At 41.3% G+C, this 18,934-nt stretch overlaps 1 protein-coding gene across 3 annotated transcripts; it reads right to left on the bottom strand.

Annotated features, from left to right (window-relative positions):
* Positions 1-490: 490 nt before the first annotated feature.
* On the bottom strand, positions 491-18,181 carry ART1 (ADP-ribosyltransferase 1). Of its 3 annotated transcripts, none has more exons than XM_066588515.1 (5): positions 18,101-18,181; positions 14,104-14,184; positions 6,801-7,545; positions 6,657-6,695; positions 491-813 (listed from the first exon to the last, which is right to left on the bottom strand). In XM_066588515.1, the coding sequence occupies exons 2-5, from the start codon at positions 14,173-14,175 to the stop codon at positions 737-739; spliced, it is 933 nt and encodes a 310-aa protein (XP_066444612.1). In that variant the 5' UTR covers positions 14,176-14,184; positions 18,101-18,181; the 3' UTR covers positions 491-736. The 3 variants fall into 3 exon arrangements, with proteins under 3 accessions (XP_066444612.1, XP_066444611.1, XP_066444610.1); XM_066588514.1 differs by lacking the exon at positions 18,101-18,181 and adding an exon at positions 17,567-17,598; XM_066588513.1 differs by lacking the exon at positions 18,101-18,181 and adding an exon at positions 17,416-17,492.
* Positions 18,182-18,934: the final 753 nt, after the last annotated feature.

The raw sequence follows: 18,934 nt of genomic DNA, 5'->3' as shown, positions 1-18,934 counted from the left end.
TAGAGTGCTCCCTATACAGTGTCAGTAGAGTGCTCCCCATACAGTGTCAGTAGAGTGCCCCCCTGTTAACAGCATCAGACGTCAGTGCTGCCCCATAATCGTGCTCTCCAATAATCGGCCACGTGCCCCGATTCTGCATTGCAGGATAACAGGGTCAACTGGGGAGACTTCTATCCAAGTTCTTCACTCCCACAACCACAGAAGCAAATGATAAAGTCCTGACAAACTGCATTCACCACTAGAGGGCGGCACCGCAGACATGTTCACACTGCAACCACTGAAGTCAGTAGGTGCAGGCGGCCCTCACTGCAGACTTTGTGGGACACTTGCCTACACTGCATGAGTGCCAGAGATGCGATTTCTCCTATGGTGGAGACTCTAGACAAATCCAACTACATCCAAGGCCTTTATTGCTGGAGTTGAGGAGCTCTGAGGAGTGACGACACCGAGTGCAGCGCCGTACGCCGAGAATGACTACAATGAGCGGAAACCAAAGAAAACCGTATTTATGTGATGATGAGTATTCGGAGTCCACGACAAGATGGAGAATATACAGTAAAACACCCAGCGCCAGTCCCAGTCATCGGCCAATCTGCTGCACCGCTGAGGACCACCCCAGGAGGTCTTGGTCCTCCGCAGAAGACCCCACCAGCTCTGTAGAGTCTTGAACCACTGACTGCTTCCAGATGACGGAGTCTCCAGAAGATGAATCGGTGTCCCGTGAAAGGATGATGCGTCACGGGGAGAAGACTTGTCCCAGTATGAGAAGCAGACCGCCGGCCAGGATTACCTCCCGGGACTCCAAACTGCAGGCTGGCGGGAAAGAGAAAAACAGTACGGAGCGTAAATGTATCTGCAGGGTCAGCTGCTCTCCCAGGGCTCCCCTACTAGTAGTACTGCTATTACCACCTACTATTACTAGTACTACTACACCTACTATTACTACTGATAACACTGCTATCTCCTACTACTACTAGTACAACTACACCGCTTACTATTACTAGCACTACTGCTATTACCACCTACTATTACTAGTACTACTACACCTACTATTACTACTGATAACACTGCTATCTCCTACTACTACTAGTACAACTACACCGCTTACTATTACTAGCACTACTGCTATTACTACCTACTATTACTACTGATAACACTACTATCTCCTACTACTACTAGTACAACTACACCCCCTACTATTACTAGCACTACTGCTATTACTGATGCTGCTGCTACTACTACTCCTATTAGTGATAAGGCTATTAATACTGCCTCCTACTACTAAACCTACTATTACTGCTAATCGTATTACTGATTACTACCTACTAGTACTAGCACTATTATTATTACTGATATACATACTACTCATCCTATTACTGATCCCACTACTATTTCTACCTCCTCGCCCTCTAGTAGTACTAGTATTACTGTTACTCCTATTTCTGATGCCACAGCTACTATTACTACTTGCCACTACTAACCCTATAACTACTATTACTGATACCGGTACTATTACTACCTCCTCCTACTACTCATACCACCATTGCTATAGTTGATACCACTACTACTAGTAATATTACTTCTACTCCTATTACTTGTATTACTACCTACTTCTTCTATTACTGACAGCACTACTATTACTACACTGATACCAATACTACAATTACCACCTATTACTGCTCCTCCTCCTATTACTGATACCACTACTGTTACTACCTCCTTCCCCTGGTACTACTATTAGTACTACTACACCCACTACTCATACTACTTCTGCTATTACTGATACCACTAAGACTCCTATTATCTGGATAACAGGCTGGTATATAACATGAGATGCTTGGTCTGGGGAGAATGTGTGTAAGGGGGTTACTGGTCACTGATAGAAAGCAGAGGGGGTTATTAATGGTACATACTCTGATTGGGTCCCTGCTACTAGTGGGGTACCACAGGGGGCAGTATTGGTGGGTCCCTGCTACTAGTGGGGTATCACAGGGGGCAGTATTGGAGGGGTCACTGTTACTAGTTGGGTACCACGGGGGGCAGTATTGGAGGGGTTACTGTTACAAGTGGGGTACCACAGGGGGCAGTATTGGAGGGGTCACTGTTACAAGTGGGGTACCACAGGGGGCAGTATTGGAGGGGTTACTGTTACTAGTGGGGTACCACAGGGGGCAGTATTGGAGGGGTTACTGTTACTAGTGGGGTACCACAGGGGGCAGTATTGGAGGGGTTACTGTTACTAGTGGGGTACCACAGTGGGCAGTATTGGGTGGGTTACTGTTACTAGTGGGGTACCACAGGGGGCAGTTTTGGGTGGGTTACTGTTACTAGTGGGGAACCACAGGGGGTAGTATTGGGTGGGTTATTGTTACTAGTGGGGTATCACAGAGGGCAGTTTTGGGTCGGTTACTGTTACTAGTGGGGTATAACTGGGCCCTATTTTTTTAACCCGTTTAGGACCAGGCACTGTAAATGTACGGCGGTGTTTTAAGTCTCCTGTCTCTGCAATCAGTCAGAGGCAGGAATGGAATATCAGCTGTTAGTTCCCTGATACTACAGAGCTGGAGGGTCATACTAGACCCTGGACAGCTCTGCCAGTGACTAATGTCACTACAGGGGTTGTTTCCCCCTGTAACTGGGGCTCCTTATGGATGCGGCTCCTATGGATGCCCCAGCTACAGTGGGAAAGTGTCAAATTAAAAAAAAAAATGAATGTCCCCCAGAGGTCCTATATGATGTCATGGGGACACAGATAGTAAAAAACACGATTCCAGACATCAGTAACAGAATATTACAGAATAACACAACAATACAAACATAAGAAAGAAAATAACACGAAGCCGACGCCGTGTGCGCCCTGTAAACCAGAACCGTACATACTATGTATCAAAACATCTGAAACAAACAGAGGAACCGGCCATGTACTTTATTTTAGTGTAAATATACTAAATAAAAAAAATATAAATGTTGAAAAAAAAGTCAGTGAAAATCGCCCTCAATGTCACGGGGAAAAAACACAGCAAAAATACGGCAATAAAACCGCCACTTGGGTCCGTTTTGGGCACCAGTACTCAGGAAGGACATATCAGAGCTTGAGCGGGTACAAAGGAGGCAACTAAAGTAGTAAGGAAAATATGGACTGTAACAAGAGGGCGCTCTAATAACTATGTATAATATATCAGGGGTCAGTACAGATATCTCTCCCATCATCTATTATACCCAGGACTGTAACAAGGGGGCGCTCTAATAACTATGTATAGATATATCAGGGGTCAGTACAGAGATCTCCTATCATCTATTATACCCAGGACTGTAACAAGGGGGCGCTCTAATAACTATGTATAATATATCAGGGGTCAGTACAGCGATCTCTGCCACCATCTATTATACCCAGGACTGTAACAAGGGGGCGCTCTAATAACTATGTATAATATATCAGGGGTCAGTACAGAGATCTCTCCCATCATCTATTATACCCAGGACTGTAACAAGGGGGCGCTCTAATAACTATGTATAGATATATTGGGGGTCAGTACAGAGATCTCTCCCATCATCTATTATACCCAGGACTGTAACAAGGGGGCGCTCTAATAACTATGTATAATATATCAGGGGTCAGTACAGCGATCTCTCCCATCATCTATTATACCCAGGACTGTAACAAGGGGGCGCTCTAATAACTATGTATAGATATATTGGGGGTCAGTACAGAGATCTCTCCCATCATCTATTATACCCAGGACTGTAACAAGGGGGCGCTCTAATAACTATGTATAGATATATCAGGGGTCAGTACAGAGATCTCTCCCATCATCTATTATACCCAGGACTGTAACAAGGGGGCGCTCTAATAACTATGTATAGATATATTGGGGGTCAGTACAGAGATCTCTCCCATCATCTATTATACCCAGGACTGTAACAAGGGGGCGCTCTAATAACTATGTATAGATATATCAGGGGTCAGTACAGAGATCTCTCCCATCATCTATTATACCCAGGACTGTAACAAGGGGGCGCTCTAATAACTATGTATACATATATCAGGAGTCAGTACAGAGCTCTCCCCCATCATCTATTATACTATGGACGGTAACAAGGGGGCGCTCTAATAACTATGTATAGATATATCAGGGGTCAGTACAGAGATCTCCCCCATCATCTATTATACTATGGACGGTAACAAGGGGGCGCTCTAATAACTGTGTATAGATATATCAGGGGTCAGTACAGAGATCTCTCCCATCATCTATTATACCCAGCACTGGAACAAGGCGGCGCTCTAATAACTATATATAATATATCAGGAATCAGTACAGAGATCTCTCCCATCATCTATTATACTCAGGACTGTAACAAGGGGGCGCTCTAATAACTATGTATAGATATATCAGGGGTCAGTACAGAGATCTCTCCCATCATCTATTATACCCAGGACTGTAACAAGGGGGCGCTCTAATAACTATGTATAGATATATCAGGGAACAGTACGGAGATCTCTCCCATCATCTATTATACCCAGGACTGTAACAAGGGGGTGCTCTAATAACTATGTATAATATATCAGGGGTCTGTACAGAGATCTCTCCCATCATCTATTATACCCAGGACTGTAACAAGGGGGCGCTCTAATAACTATGTATAGATATATCAGGGGTCAGTACAGAGATCTCTCCCATTATCTATTATACCCAGTACTGTAACAAGGGGGTGCTCTAATAACCATGTACAGATATATTAGGGGTCAGTACAGAGATCTCTCCCATCATCTATTATACCCAGGACTGTAACAAGGGGGCACTCTAATAACTATGTATAATATATCAGGGGTCAGTACAGAGATCTCTAACATCATCTATTATACTATGGACTGTAACAAGGGGGCGCTCTAATAACTATGTATAATATATCAGGGGTCAGTACAGAGATCTCTCCCACCATCTATTATACTCAGGACTGTAACAAGGGGGCGCTCTAATAACTATGTATAGATATATCAGGGAACAGTACGGAGATCTCTCCCATCATCTATTATACCCAGGACTGTAACAAGGGGGCGCTCTAATAACTATGTATAATATATCAGGGGTCTGTACAGAGATCTCTCCCATCATCTATTATACCCAGGACTGTAACAAGGGGGCGCTCTAATAACTATGTATAATATATCAGGAGTCATTACAGAGATATCTGCCATCATCTATTATACCCAGGACTGTAACAAGGGGGCGCTCTAATAACTATGTATAATATATCAGGGGTCAGTACAGAGATCTCTCCCATCCTCTATTATACCCAGGACTGTAACAAGGGGGGCGCTCTAATAACTATGTGTAATATATTAGGGATCAGTACAGAGATCTCTTCCATTATCTATTATACCCAGGACTGTAACAAGGGGGCGCTCTAATAACTATGTATAATATATCAGGGGTCAGTACAGAGATCTCTTCCATTATCTATTATACCCAGGACTGTAACAAGGGGGCGCTCTAATAACTATGTATAATATATCAGGGGTCAGTACAGAGATCTCTTCCATTATCTATTATACCCAGGACTGTAACAAGTGGGCGCTCTAATAACTATGTATAATATATCAGGGGTCAGTACAGAGATCTCTAACATCATCTATTATACTATGGACTGTAACAAGGAGGCGCTCTAATAACTATGTATAGACATATCAGGGGTCAGTACAGAGATCTCTCCCATCATCTATTATACCTAGGACTGTAACAAGGGGGCGCTCTAATAACTATGTATTATATATCAGGGTCAGTACAGAGATCTCTCCCATCATCTATTATACTATGGACTGTAACAAGGGGGCGCTCTAATAACTATGTCTGAACTGGGTGGACAGAGGGCTCTTCTCAGCCTAACATACAATGTTCCTATTACTGCCCCCTCTACCGTTACCGTTACCTCCTCCTCCTACTACTGGTGCTATTACACCTTCTACTACTCCAATACTACAATTACATTATTTTATTTCCTACCTGGTCACGATGAGTAACCCTGCCGGGTCTTTGAGCGTTGCAACTGCTGTTCTAAATGGACGCCATAACGTGTAAACAGAGCTAGGTGGAGTGTCAGCTCTCAGGCCCAGACCCTAAAACCCCAGTCTGAGGAGGCTGAGGGATATGGTGCATTAGCTGCACCCCCTGTTACACTATAGTACGTTTAGGGCCATTTTTTGTGTTATTTGTTTCCTATGTCCTATTTTTAATCTTCTTGGACCTTGTGTAGACCTTTGTGTAGACCTTGTGTAGACCTTTTATGTAGATCTTCTGGTAGACCTTGTGTAGGCATTGTGTAGACCTTGTGTAGCCCTTTGTGTAGACCTTTGTGTAGACCTTTGTGTAGACCTTTGTGTAGACCTTTTATGTAGATCTTCTGGTAGACCTTGTGTTGACCTTTGTGTAGACCTTTGTGTAGACCTTATGTAGACCTTGTGTAGACCTTTGTGTAGACCTTGTGTAGACCTTGTGTAGACCTTTGTGTAGACCTTGTGTTAACCTTTGTGTAGACCTTGTGTAGATCTTTTATGTAGATCTTCTGGTAGACCTTGTGTTGACCTTTGTGTAGACCTTATATAGACCTTGCCACATTACGGTCACTGTGGGGATAAAACATCCGGTTCCGGTAATTACCTGAATTAAAAGGACACCAAGTAGATTTGCATCTTCTGTCTGTGAAGAAGAAATATATCATCATTATTCTGCACCTGACCTGTAATATACAAGACGTCTGTAGATACTAGGCTGCTATATCATGACGGATGGACGGTCACTCACTTTTCACCAGCTCACAGTTATAAACGCTGGACTTCTCCATGGACTGCAGAGCTATTATGTTCCGCTCTCTTCCTCGGGTGAAATTGGTCACCTTGAACTTCTCAAAGGGTGGAATGAGCACCTCCTCCTCCCCCGGGAAGAAGGAGAAGTTCTTGATGTTGACGCCATAGCAAGTTCGGATACTGAAGAACGTGTCTTCTCCAAACTGCAAAGCATTCTGGTCGTTCTTAGATGAAGAAGTAAATTGTCCAAAGCGGACCGGTTTCCTAGACTCGGACTTAAATTTTATCCCTCTTATTCCTCTGAATACTTCGTGGCAAGCCGGAGTCTCAACACCATCTAAGACCTGCAGCGCTTTAGTCAGGTAGTAATGCAGAACCTTAAACCTGAAGTTCCTCAAGTAATACTCCTTAGACTGACCGGTCTCCCTCACCGCTTCATTGAAGACCTTGTGCAGAGGACCATTTATAGTGTAAGCGAGCAGAGCAATGGCATACTCATCCTTAAAGCCCTTAGGTAAACGCAAAGACTTCTTCATATCCTGCTGCCATTTAAAGGTTGCTGTGTCCCAGGCGTCTGCGAACTCCTTATTAGTAGAATACTCCAGTTGGAATAGTTGAGGAATCTCCTCCTCCATTGCATCACTACAGCCGTTGTACTGGTCATCGAATGACGTAGGAGCCATATCAAGAACAGATTCCTTAGTAGAAAAGATGTTTCTTTTGGACATCCTGCGACAGTCCACCTAATGCAGGTGTAAACATAGTGTAAGAGTAGAAAGGCTAAGTGCCCCTATATACAAATATAACTACTATAATACTGCCCCCCTATGTACAAGAATATAACTACTATAATACTGCCTCCTATGTACATGAATATAACTACTATAATACTGCTCCCTATGTACAAGAATATAACTACTATAATACTGCCTCCTATGTACATGAATATAACTACTATAATACTGCTCCTATGTACAAGAATATAACTACTATAATACTGCTCCCTATGTACAAGAATATAACTACTATAATACTGCCCCCTATGTACAAGAATATAACTACTATAATATTGCCCCTATGTACAAGAATATAACTACTATAATACTGCCCCCTATGTACAGGAATATAACTACTATAATACTGCCCCCTATGTACAGGAATATAACTACTATAATACTGCCCCCTATGTACAGGAATATAACTACTATAATACTGCCCCCTATGTACAGGAATATAACTACTATAATACTGCCCCCTATGTACAAGAATATAACTACTATAATACTGCCCCCTATGTACAAGAATATAACTACTATAATACTGCCCCCTATGTACAAGAATATAACTACTATAATACTGTTCCCTATGTACAAGAATATAACTACTATAATACTGATCCCTATGTACAAGAATATAACTACTATAATACTGCCCCCTATGTACAAGAATATAACTACTATAATACTGCCCCCTATGTAAAAGAATATAACTACTATAATACTGCCTCCTCTATACAAGAATATAACTACTATAATACTGATCCCTATGTACAAGCATATAACTACTATAATACTGCCCCCTATGTACAGGAATATAACTACTATAATACTGCCCCCTATGTACAAGAATATAACTACTATAATACTGCCCCTATGTACAAGAATATAACTACTATAATACTGCTCCCTATGTACAAGAATATAACTACTACAATACTGCCCCCTATGTACAAGAATATAACTACTATAATACTGCTCGCTATGTACAAGAATATAACTACTATAATACTGCCCCCTATGTACAAGAATATAACTACTATAATACTGCCCGCTATGTACAGGAATATAACTACTATAATACTGCTCCTATATACAAGAATATAACTACTATAATACTGCCCCCTATGTACAAGAATATAACTACTATAATACTGCCCCCTATGTACAGGAATATAACTACTATAATACTGCCCCCTATGTACAAGAATATAACTACTATAATACTGCCCCTATGTACAAGAATATAACTACTATAATACTGCTCCCTATGTACAAGAATATAACTACTATAATACTGCCCCCTTTGTACAAGAATATAACTACTATAATACTGCTCCCTATGTACAAGAATATAACTACTATAATACTGCCCCCTATGTACAAGAATATAACTCCTATAATACTGCTCCCTATGTACAAGAATATAACTACTATAATACTGCCCTCTATGTATAAGAATATAACTACTATAATACTGCCCCCTATGTACAAGAATATAACTACTAAAATACTGCCCCCTATGTACAAGAATATAACTACTATAATACTGCCCCCTATGTACAAGAATATAACTACTATAATACTGCCCCCTATGTACAAGAATATAACTACTATAATACTGCTCCTATGTATAAGAATATAACTACTATAATACTGCCCCCTATGTACAAGAATATAACTACTATAATACTGCCTCCTATGTACAAGAATATAACTACTATAATACTGCCCCCTATGTACAAGAATATAACTACTATAATACTGCCCCCTATGTACAAGAATATAACTACTATAATACTGCTCCTATGTACAAGAATATAACTACTATAATACTGCCCCCTATGTACAAGAATATAACTACTATAATACTGCTCCTATGTGCAAGAATATAACTACTATAATACTGCCCCCTATGTACAAGAATATAACTACTATAATACTGCCCCTATGTACAAGAATATAACTACTATAATACTGCTCCTATGTGCAAGAATATAACTACTATAATACTGCCCCCTATGTACAAGAATATAACTACTATAATACTGCCCCCTATGTACAAGTATATAACTATTATAATACTGCCTCCCATGTACAAGAATATAACTACTATAATACTGCCTCCTATGTACAAGAATATAATTACTGTAATACTGCCCCCTATGTACAAGAATATAACTACTATAATACTGCCCTCTATGTACAAGAATATAACTACTATAATACTGCCCCCTATGTACAAGAATATAACTACTATAATACTGCCTCCTATGTACAAGAATATAACTACTATAATACTGCTCCCTATGTACAAGAATATAACTACTATAATACTGCTCCCTATGTACAAGAATATAACTACTATAATACTGCCTCCTATGTACAAGAATATAACTACTATAATACTGCCTCCTATGTACAAGAATATAACTACTATAATACTGCTCCCTATGTACAAGAATATAACTACTATAATACTGCCCCCTATGTACAAGAATATAACTCCTATAATACTGCACCCTATGTACAAGAATATAACTACTATAATACTGCTCCCTATGTACAAGAATATAACTCCTATAATACTGCTCCCTATGTACAAGAATATAACTACTATAATACTGCCCCCTATGTACAAGAATATTACTACTATAATACTGCCCCCTATGTACAAGAATATAACTACTATAATACTGCCCCATATGTACAAGAATATAACTACTATAATACTGCCCCATGTACAAGAATATAACTACTATAATACTGCCCCCTATGTACCAGAATATAACTACTATAATACTGCCCCCTATGTACCAGAATATAACTACTATAATACTGCCCCCTATGTACAAGAATATAACTACTATAATACTGCCCCCTATGTACAAGAATATAACTACTATAATACTGCCCCCTATGTACAAGAATATAACTACTATAATACTGCCCCCTATGTACAAGAATATAACTACTATAATACTGTCCTCTATGTACAAGAATATAACTACTATAATACTGCCCTCCTATGTACAAGAATATAACTACTATAATACTGCCCTCTATGTGCAAGAATATAACTACTATATTACTACCGTCCATGTACAAGAATATAACTACTATAATACTGCTTCCTTTGTACAAGAATATAACTACTATAATACTGCCCCATATGTACAAGAATATAACTACTATAATACTGCCTACTATGTACAAGAATATAACTACTATAATACTGCCTCCTATGTACAAGAATATAATTACTATAATACTGCCCCCTATGTACAAGTATATAACTACTATAATACTGCTCCTATGTACAAGAATATAACTACTATAATACTGCCCCCTATGTACAAGAATATAACTGCTATAATACTGCCCCCTATGTACAAGAATATAACTGCTATAATACTGCCCCCTATGTACAAGAATATAACTGCTATAATACTGCCCCATATGTACAAGAATATAACTACTATAATACTGCCCCATATGTACAAGAATATAACTACTATAATACTGCCCCATATGTACAAGAATATAACTACTATAATACTGCCCCATATGTACAAGAATATAGCTACTATAATACTGCCCCATATGTACAAGAATATAACTACTATAATACTGCCCCATATGTACAAGAATATAACTACTATAATACTGCCCCCTATGTACAAGAATATAACTACTATAATACTGCCTCCTATGTACAAGAATATAACTACTATAATACTGCAACATATGTATAAGAATATAACTACTATAATACTGCCCCATATGTACAAGAATATAACTACTATAATACTGCCCCCTATGTACAAGAATATAACTACTATAATACTGCCCCCTATGTACAAGAATATAACTACTATAATACTGCCCCCTTTGTACAAGAATATAACTACTATAATACTGCCCCTGTGTACAAGCATATAACTACTATAATACTGCCCCCTATGTACAAGAATATAACTACTATAATACTGCCCCCTATGTACAAGAATATAACTACTATAATACTGCCCCTATGTACAAGAATATAACTACTATAATACTGCCCCTATGTACAAGAATATAACTACTATAATACTGCCCCCTATGTACAAGAATATAACTACTATAATACTGCTCCATATGTACAAGAATATAACTACTATAATACTGCTCCTATGTACAAGAATATAACTACTATAATACTGCCCCCTATGTACAAGAATATAACTACTCTAATACTGCCCTCTATGTACAAGAATATAAATAATATAATACTGCCTGCTATGTACAAGAATATAACTACAATAATACTGCCTCCTATGTACAAGAATATAACTACTATAATACTGCCCCCTATGTACAAGAATATAACTACTATAATACTGCCTCATATGTACAAGAATATAACTACTATAATACTGCCCCCTATGTACAAGAATATAACTACTATAATACTGCCCCTTATGTACAAGAATATAACTACTATAATACTGCCCCCTTTGTACAAGAATATAACTACTATAATACTGCCCCCTGTGTACAAGCATATAACTACTATAATACTGCCCCCTATGTACAAGAATATAACTACTATAATACTGCTCCTATGTACAAGAATATAACTACTATAATACTGCCCCTATGTACAAGAATATAACTACTATAATACTGCCCCTATGTACAAGAATATAACTACTATAATACTGCCCCCTATGTACAAGAATATAACTACTATAATACTGCCCCCTATGTACAAGAATATAACTACTATAATACTGCCCCCTATGTACAAGAATATAACTACTATAATATTGCCCCTATGTACAAGAATATAACTACTATAATACTGCCCCCTATGTACAAGAATATAACTGCTATAATACTGCCCCCTATGTACAAGAATATAACTACTATAATACTGCCCCTATGTACAAGAATATAACTACTATAATACTGCCTCCTATGTACAAGAATATAACTACTATAATACTGCCCCTATGTACAAGAATATAACTACTATAATACTGCCCCCTATGTACAAGAATATAACTACTTTAATACTGCCCCCTATGTACAAGAATATAACTACTATAATAATGCCCCCTATGTACAAGAATATAACTACTATAATACTGCCCCCTATGTACTATAATACCGCCTCCTATGTACAAGAATATAACTGCTATAATACTGTCCCCTATGTACAAGTATATAACTACTATAATACTGCTCCCTATGTACAAGAATATAACTACTATAATACTGCTCCCTATGTACAAGAATATAACTACTATAATACTGCCCCTATGTACAAGTATATAACTACTATAATACTGCTCCTATGTACAAGAATATCACTACTATAATACTGCCCCCCATGTACAAGAATATAACTACTATAATACTGCCCCCTATGTACAAGAATATAACTACTATAATACTGCCCCCTATGTACAAGAATATAACTACTATAATACTGCCCCCTATGTACAAGAATATAACTACTATAATACTGCCCCCTCTGTACAAGAATATAACTACTATAATATTGCCCCTATTTACAAGAATATAACTACTATAATACTGCCCCCTATGTACAAGAATATAACTACTATAATACTGCCCCCTATGTACAAGAATATACCTACTATAATACTGCCCCCTATGTACAAGAATATAACTACTATAATACTGCTCCCTATGTACAAGAATATAACTACTATAATACTGCTCCCTATGTACAAGAATATAACTACTATAATACTGCCCCCCATGTACAAGAATATAACTACTATAATACTGCCCCTATGTACAAGAATATAACTACTATAATACTGCCCCTATGTACAAGAATATAACTACTATAATACTGCTCCCTATGTACAAGAATATAACTACTATAATACTGCCCCCTATGTACAAGAATATAACTACTATAATACTGCCCCCTATGTACAAGAATATAACTACTATAATACTGCCCCCTATGTACAAGAATATAACTACTATAATACTGCTCCTATGTACAAGAATATCACTACTATAATACTGCCCCCCATGTACAAGAATATAACTACTATAATACTGCCCCCTATGTACAAGAATATAACTACTATAATACTGCCCCCTATGTACAAGAATATAACTACTATAATACTGCCCCCTATGTACAAGAATATAACTACTATAATACTGCCCCCTCTGTACAAGAATATAACTACTATAATATTGCCCCTATTTACAAGAATATAACTACTATAATACTGCTCCTCTGTACAAGAATATAACTACTATAATACTGCCCCCTATGTACAAGAATATAACTACTATAATACTGCCCCCTATGTACAAGAATATAACTACTATAATACTGCCCCCTCTGTACAAGAATATAACTACTATAATATTGCCCCTATTTACAAGAATATAACTACTATAATACTGCTCCTCTGTACAAGAATATAACTACTATAATACTGCCCCCTGTAGAGAGGGACATGAATGCAGATTGCAGCGGTATCTTACCTGTATGATTGTGCTCAGTATCATTATGGTGATGATTGTGCTTGTTGCATAATAATCAGATTTCGCCGGCATTTTTGAGTCCTGAAATGAGACATACAGTATATACGGTATTATATATAGTGCACATTACACCTCATGCTGCCTGCTGAGTTTTATCAGCGGTCAGATATTGTAGAATCTAGTATAAAGCAGAAAGTAAATGTCATTATCTGATTGTAATATAAGATTAGTATGAGATATGAACAATTAGTTGGAGGAAAATTATCTCTGTTAAGCAAATGTGATTGTATTGTAACCACAAGAGTTCCCAGAGGGCGGATTACAATGTAAAGGGACAGTGCAAACAACATGACACAACTCCAGAAGATCTGCAGTCCTGGGATGGAGGGAGGAGCATCTGCAGATCACCATCAGAATGAAGTTCAATCAGTTATGACAATCGGTGGGTAATTATTGTTTGCAGGCAGCTAAAGCGAGTTTATGGAGATGGGAAAGGAAATAATGGCCCAAAAGGAGGAGATTCTGGAGGGAAACCTGCTGCAGTCTGCAAGAGAACTGTGACTTAGATCGTAGCAAAAACTATAAAGTGCAGGTTTAATAAGCCTCAACAATATGGACACCCCATGCCTTAATTCATAGCAGAGCTTGTGGGCTGAGGGCTGTAGTAATGCCCCTCTGTTACCCTGTAAGTAACAAGGCATGCTCTAGTGCCACTCTGTTGCCCTCTCTGCACCCCTGCATTCTCCAGCTTTCCCTGCCTCTCAGATCTCTGGTCAGAAGAGGAGAAACGTTCTTGTGCTGCTATAGGACTCGTTGTAGCAACCTCGGGTTAGATGGCCGCTGGGCAGAATGTTGTTTGGTGCCCTGCATCTTAAGACATAAACCCAATATATGCTGCACTGATAGGCGGTCTTGTGTAGAAAGCAGCAAGATGACATCATATCCATAGCAGAACAGCGCAGTGAATACATACTGCACACCAACCCCAGTACATAGATACAATACCAGAACCAAGCTCAGAACAAAGATGCAATACCAGAGCCAAGCTCATAAAATGAATACAGCACCAGAACCAACCTCAGTACATAAATACAGCCCCAGAATAATTCAGTTAATAAATACAGCACCAGAACCAAGCTCATGCCATAAACACCGCAAAAGATCCAAGCTCATAAGATGAACCAACCGCGGTATATAGATTCAGTATTAGAACCAACCTCAGTATATAGATAGAAGAGCCAAGCTTAAAAAATACAGCAATAGAACCAAACCTGAAATGTAAATACAGCATCCGAAACAAGGTCAGTACATAAATACTGCCAGAATTAACCTCAATACATAGATACGGCACCAGAACCAAGCTCATAGGATAAATACAGTACCAGAAACAAACTCATAATGCAAATGCAACATCAGCAGCAGAATCAAGCTTTTATACCATAAGTACAGCCCCAGAACCAAGCTCATAACATAAGCACAGTATCAGAACTAAGCGACTGTTTTGCAGGGTATCAATGGGCTGACAACAGCATATCAGAATATCACAGGGAAGGAGGATTCATGTAGCGCCACAAGAAGCTGCCGCACAGAGGTGGACCACAGAGAGGCATGTAGCTAAGGCCAGCCATGGCTCCTTGCAGAGCATAGTCCAACTCCTCCCCTGCTCTCAGAATCAGGAGGAGTCAGGCTACGCTGTGCAGGGAGCTGCATCATGTCCTGCAGCACTAGGAGGGAGAGAGGTGGTCATCTGCCTGACTGTGCTCCACTGTATCTGCACCCTCGTCATGTAGGACCCTCTGCGGGCACCTATAACTTGGGACTGTCCCTCTGGATTCCAGATGGTGGGGTGGTGTGACCTGCTGCTAACAGTGCCTGACTTCAGGGGTGCAGACTTCTGCATGCCATTATTGTAGAGTCTTTATCTGCTGATCAAAGCCAATGGAGCTTCATTATATACAGTCCCTAAATGCCCCGAGGTCGGAGGGTGTGAAGCCCTTATAGTGGCACCAACACAAGCCCAGAGTGTTCAGCAGCAGATGGGCCGTGCACAGCCATGCCCCCTAATGCTAGGCCTCCCCTTACTTTTTTTGCCTGCATAACCCTGAAAAGTTGCATCAAAATTGTGACTCTTTTTGCTTCCGAATTCTTGCACACAATGTTTCCTGTCGGGTCGGAGCCGCTCATGAATTCCCACTTCCTTCCAATCATCCATAGATGGGGTAATGCTTTTGGGCCATGCAATGCGCCGGGACAAAAAAAAAATACACAAATAGGTGGCACTGTGATAAAATGCCGCTTTCATGTAGCTGCCACCAGGTGGCGCTCACTGCACAGGGAACTCAATCGCCAGGTGGATGTAGGCTGGGGATGGATTAAGTTCACCCAGATGATCTTCTCCGTGTTACAGCGCCTTGTGGAGCTATATGAACCCTCCTCCTCCTCCTCGCTCTGTGATGCTTCTGGGCACCGCTGTCAGACTATCAGTGCCCCCACAACACTATCGTTGAGTTCTGCTAATGTACTTCTATTATGACCTTGGTTCTAGTACAGTATTTATGTGATGAGCTTGGTTTTGGTACTGTATGTACTGAGGTTGGTTCAGGGGCTGTATTTGCTATGATCTTGGTAGTGGCGCTGTATTCATGGACTGTTGTTGGTTCAGGAGCTGTACTTACGTACTGACCTTGGTTGTGGTACTGTGTCTGTGTAATGAGCTTGGTTCTGGTGCTGTATTTATCACTACGCGGTTCTGGAGTGGTTATGCTGTTACCTTGCTGTTTTCTACAAAAGCAGAATACAGGCAGATGACCAATCAGGGCAGCATATATTATTTTTTCTTATGATGGGTAGGAGGGCCCTCAAAAACAATTTTGCTCTGAATGCCATCTAAGCTTAGGCAGGAATGAGCGTATGTACTCCAGCACTGATATGCACAGTGAACACCAGGGGGCGCCATAGTGTGCTATAAAACTCTGCACTGATCAGTGACTAGTACCTTCCACCTCTGTGCCCCTCACATGTCAGTGTCGCTCTTCCCATCCTCTTACCCCTCAGTGGAGGGTACGTTAGGCTCTGATCACATCTGCGTGGGGTCTCTGGAGTAGGTCCCTCACCACCCCTGGATGAAATAGCGCTACTTTGTCCGTGAAAGTAACAGAAGTCTGACTGATCCCATAGTGAATGAGTCTGTCGGGCTCTGCTGGTCCCCGCCATGTGATGGATTCGTCTGTCCCCGACTGGCGTTCCTTTTCCTAAAACTAAGCACACAATGCGACAGCGCAGACGTGAACGCAGCGGTGCAGCGCCACTTACTGTAGCCACGCCCCCTGGGCTGGTAAATACTTTGCCCTTCAGCCTTCGCATTCATTTTTGCAAGTCCTGAAGTAAACTTGAAGGAGTGCAGTAAGTGAGGGCGGCGGATGCTGCCCTCCGACCCCCCAGAGTGCCCCCTCTACATGTTTACCTGCGGTCCGCTCTGTAGCCCCTGTGCTGCCCTCCGACCCCCCAGAGTGCCCCCTCTACATGTTTACCTGCGGTCCGCTCTGTAGCCCCTGTGCTGCCCTCCGACCCCCCAGAGTGCCCCCTCTACATGTTTACCTGCGGTCCGCTCTGTAGCCCCTGTGCTGCCCTCCGACCCCCAGAGTGCCACCTCTACATGTTTACCTGCGGTCCGCTCTGTAGCCCCTGTGCTGCCCTCCGACCCCCCAGAGTGCCCCCTCTACATGTTTACCTGCGGTCCGCTCTGTAGCCCCTGTGCTGCCCTCCGACCCCCCAGAGTGCCCCCTCTACATGTTTACCTGCGGTCCGCTCTGTAGCCCCTGTGCTGCCCTCCGACCCCCCAGAGTGCCCCCTCTACATGTTTACCTGCGGTCCGCTCTGTAGCCCCTGTGCTGCCCTCCGACCCCCAGAGTGCCACCTCTACATGTTTACCTGCGGTCCGCTCTGTAGCCCCTGTGCTGCCCTCCGACCCCCCAGAGTGCCCCCTCTACATGTTTACCTGCGGTCCGCTCTGTAGCCCCTGTGCTGCCCAGCCCTGGCACGCTGCTGCGATATGTAAGACGCCTGCCAGCCTGTTCTTAATATAGACGCGGAGAGACAACTGTCACTTGTCACACAGCGACACGGCAAGGGGCACATGCTGCAGAGCTCCTGGACATTGGAAAACTAGCCTGTCATTTACAGCTGCTGCAGAACCTCACTGAGACGTCAATCATCGTCGGTCTGCAGCTGCTGGATTTCTGCACTGATCATTATCACATTTTGGTCAAATTGTATCGAAGTCCGAGTTATAAACAAATACAATGTAACTAGTAACACAGACAGCTGTACCGCCCATCAGCCACAGGGCAGGGGGAATATAATATAACTAAGGGCTCAGGGGCCCGGGTGCAACGGTTTATCTGGGGGCCCCCAACTTCTCTTAACCCCTTAACGCAGAGGTGTAACTTGAAGCTCCTGGGCCCCAATGCAAAACCTGTAACCGGGCCCCCAACTATAATGCTTTATTCATAGTACTGGGCTCCTTAATAGGGGGATGAGAGGCCTTTGGGGCCCCCTAAGGCTCCTGGGCCCGGGTGCAACTGCATCCCCCATAGTTACACAAGTGCTAATAACGCACAGACAACTGCTTATCATCCACTGGAGGAAGTGATTGGGTGATGCAACAACCCAAAACTCACAAGTAATCAACTGAACTATGATGGAAGAGGAGATTTATGTTCTGGAATAGTCATGTCAGAATCTGGACCTTATCCAAATGGAGATGCAGGACCTGAAGAGCACTGTACATACAAGGCATCCCAGAAATACTGATTAAGGGTGGACACCCTCT

This window comes from Eleutherodactylus coqui, chromosome 1, assembly GCF_035609145.1.
Source record: "Eleutherodactylus coqui strain aEleCoq1 chromosome 1, aEleCoq1.hap1, whole genome shotgun sequence".
Taxonomy (NCBI): Eukaryota; Metazoa; Chordata; class Amphibia; order Anura; family Eleutherodactylidae; genus Eleutherodactylus; species Eleutherodactylus coqui.
Note: the sequence above shows the minus strand (reverse complement) of the source record. Positions and strands in the feature narration are given on the sequence as shown.

Coding starts and splice junctions, on each gene's coding strand:
- ART1 (XM_066588513.1), bottom strand. CDS start 17,466: ATGCGAAGGCTGAAGGGCAAAGTATTTACCAGCCCAGGGGGCGTGGCT. Junction 14,185..17,415: donor GCCCAGGGGGCGTGGCTACA/GTAAGTGGCGCT, acceptor GTCTCATTTCAG/GACTCAAAAATGCCGGCGAA. Junction 6,696..6,800: donor TAACTGTGAGCTGGTGAAAA/GTGAGTGACCGT, acceptor TCTTCTTCACAG/ACAGAAGATGCAAATCTACT.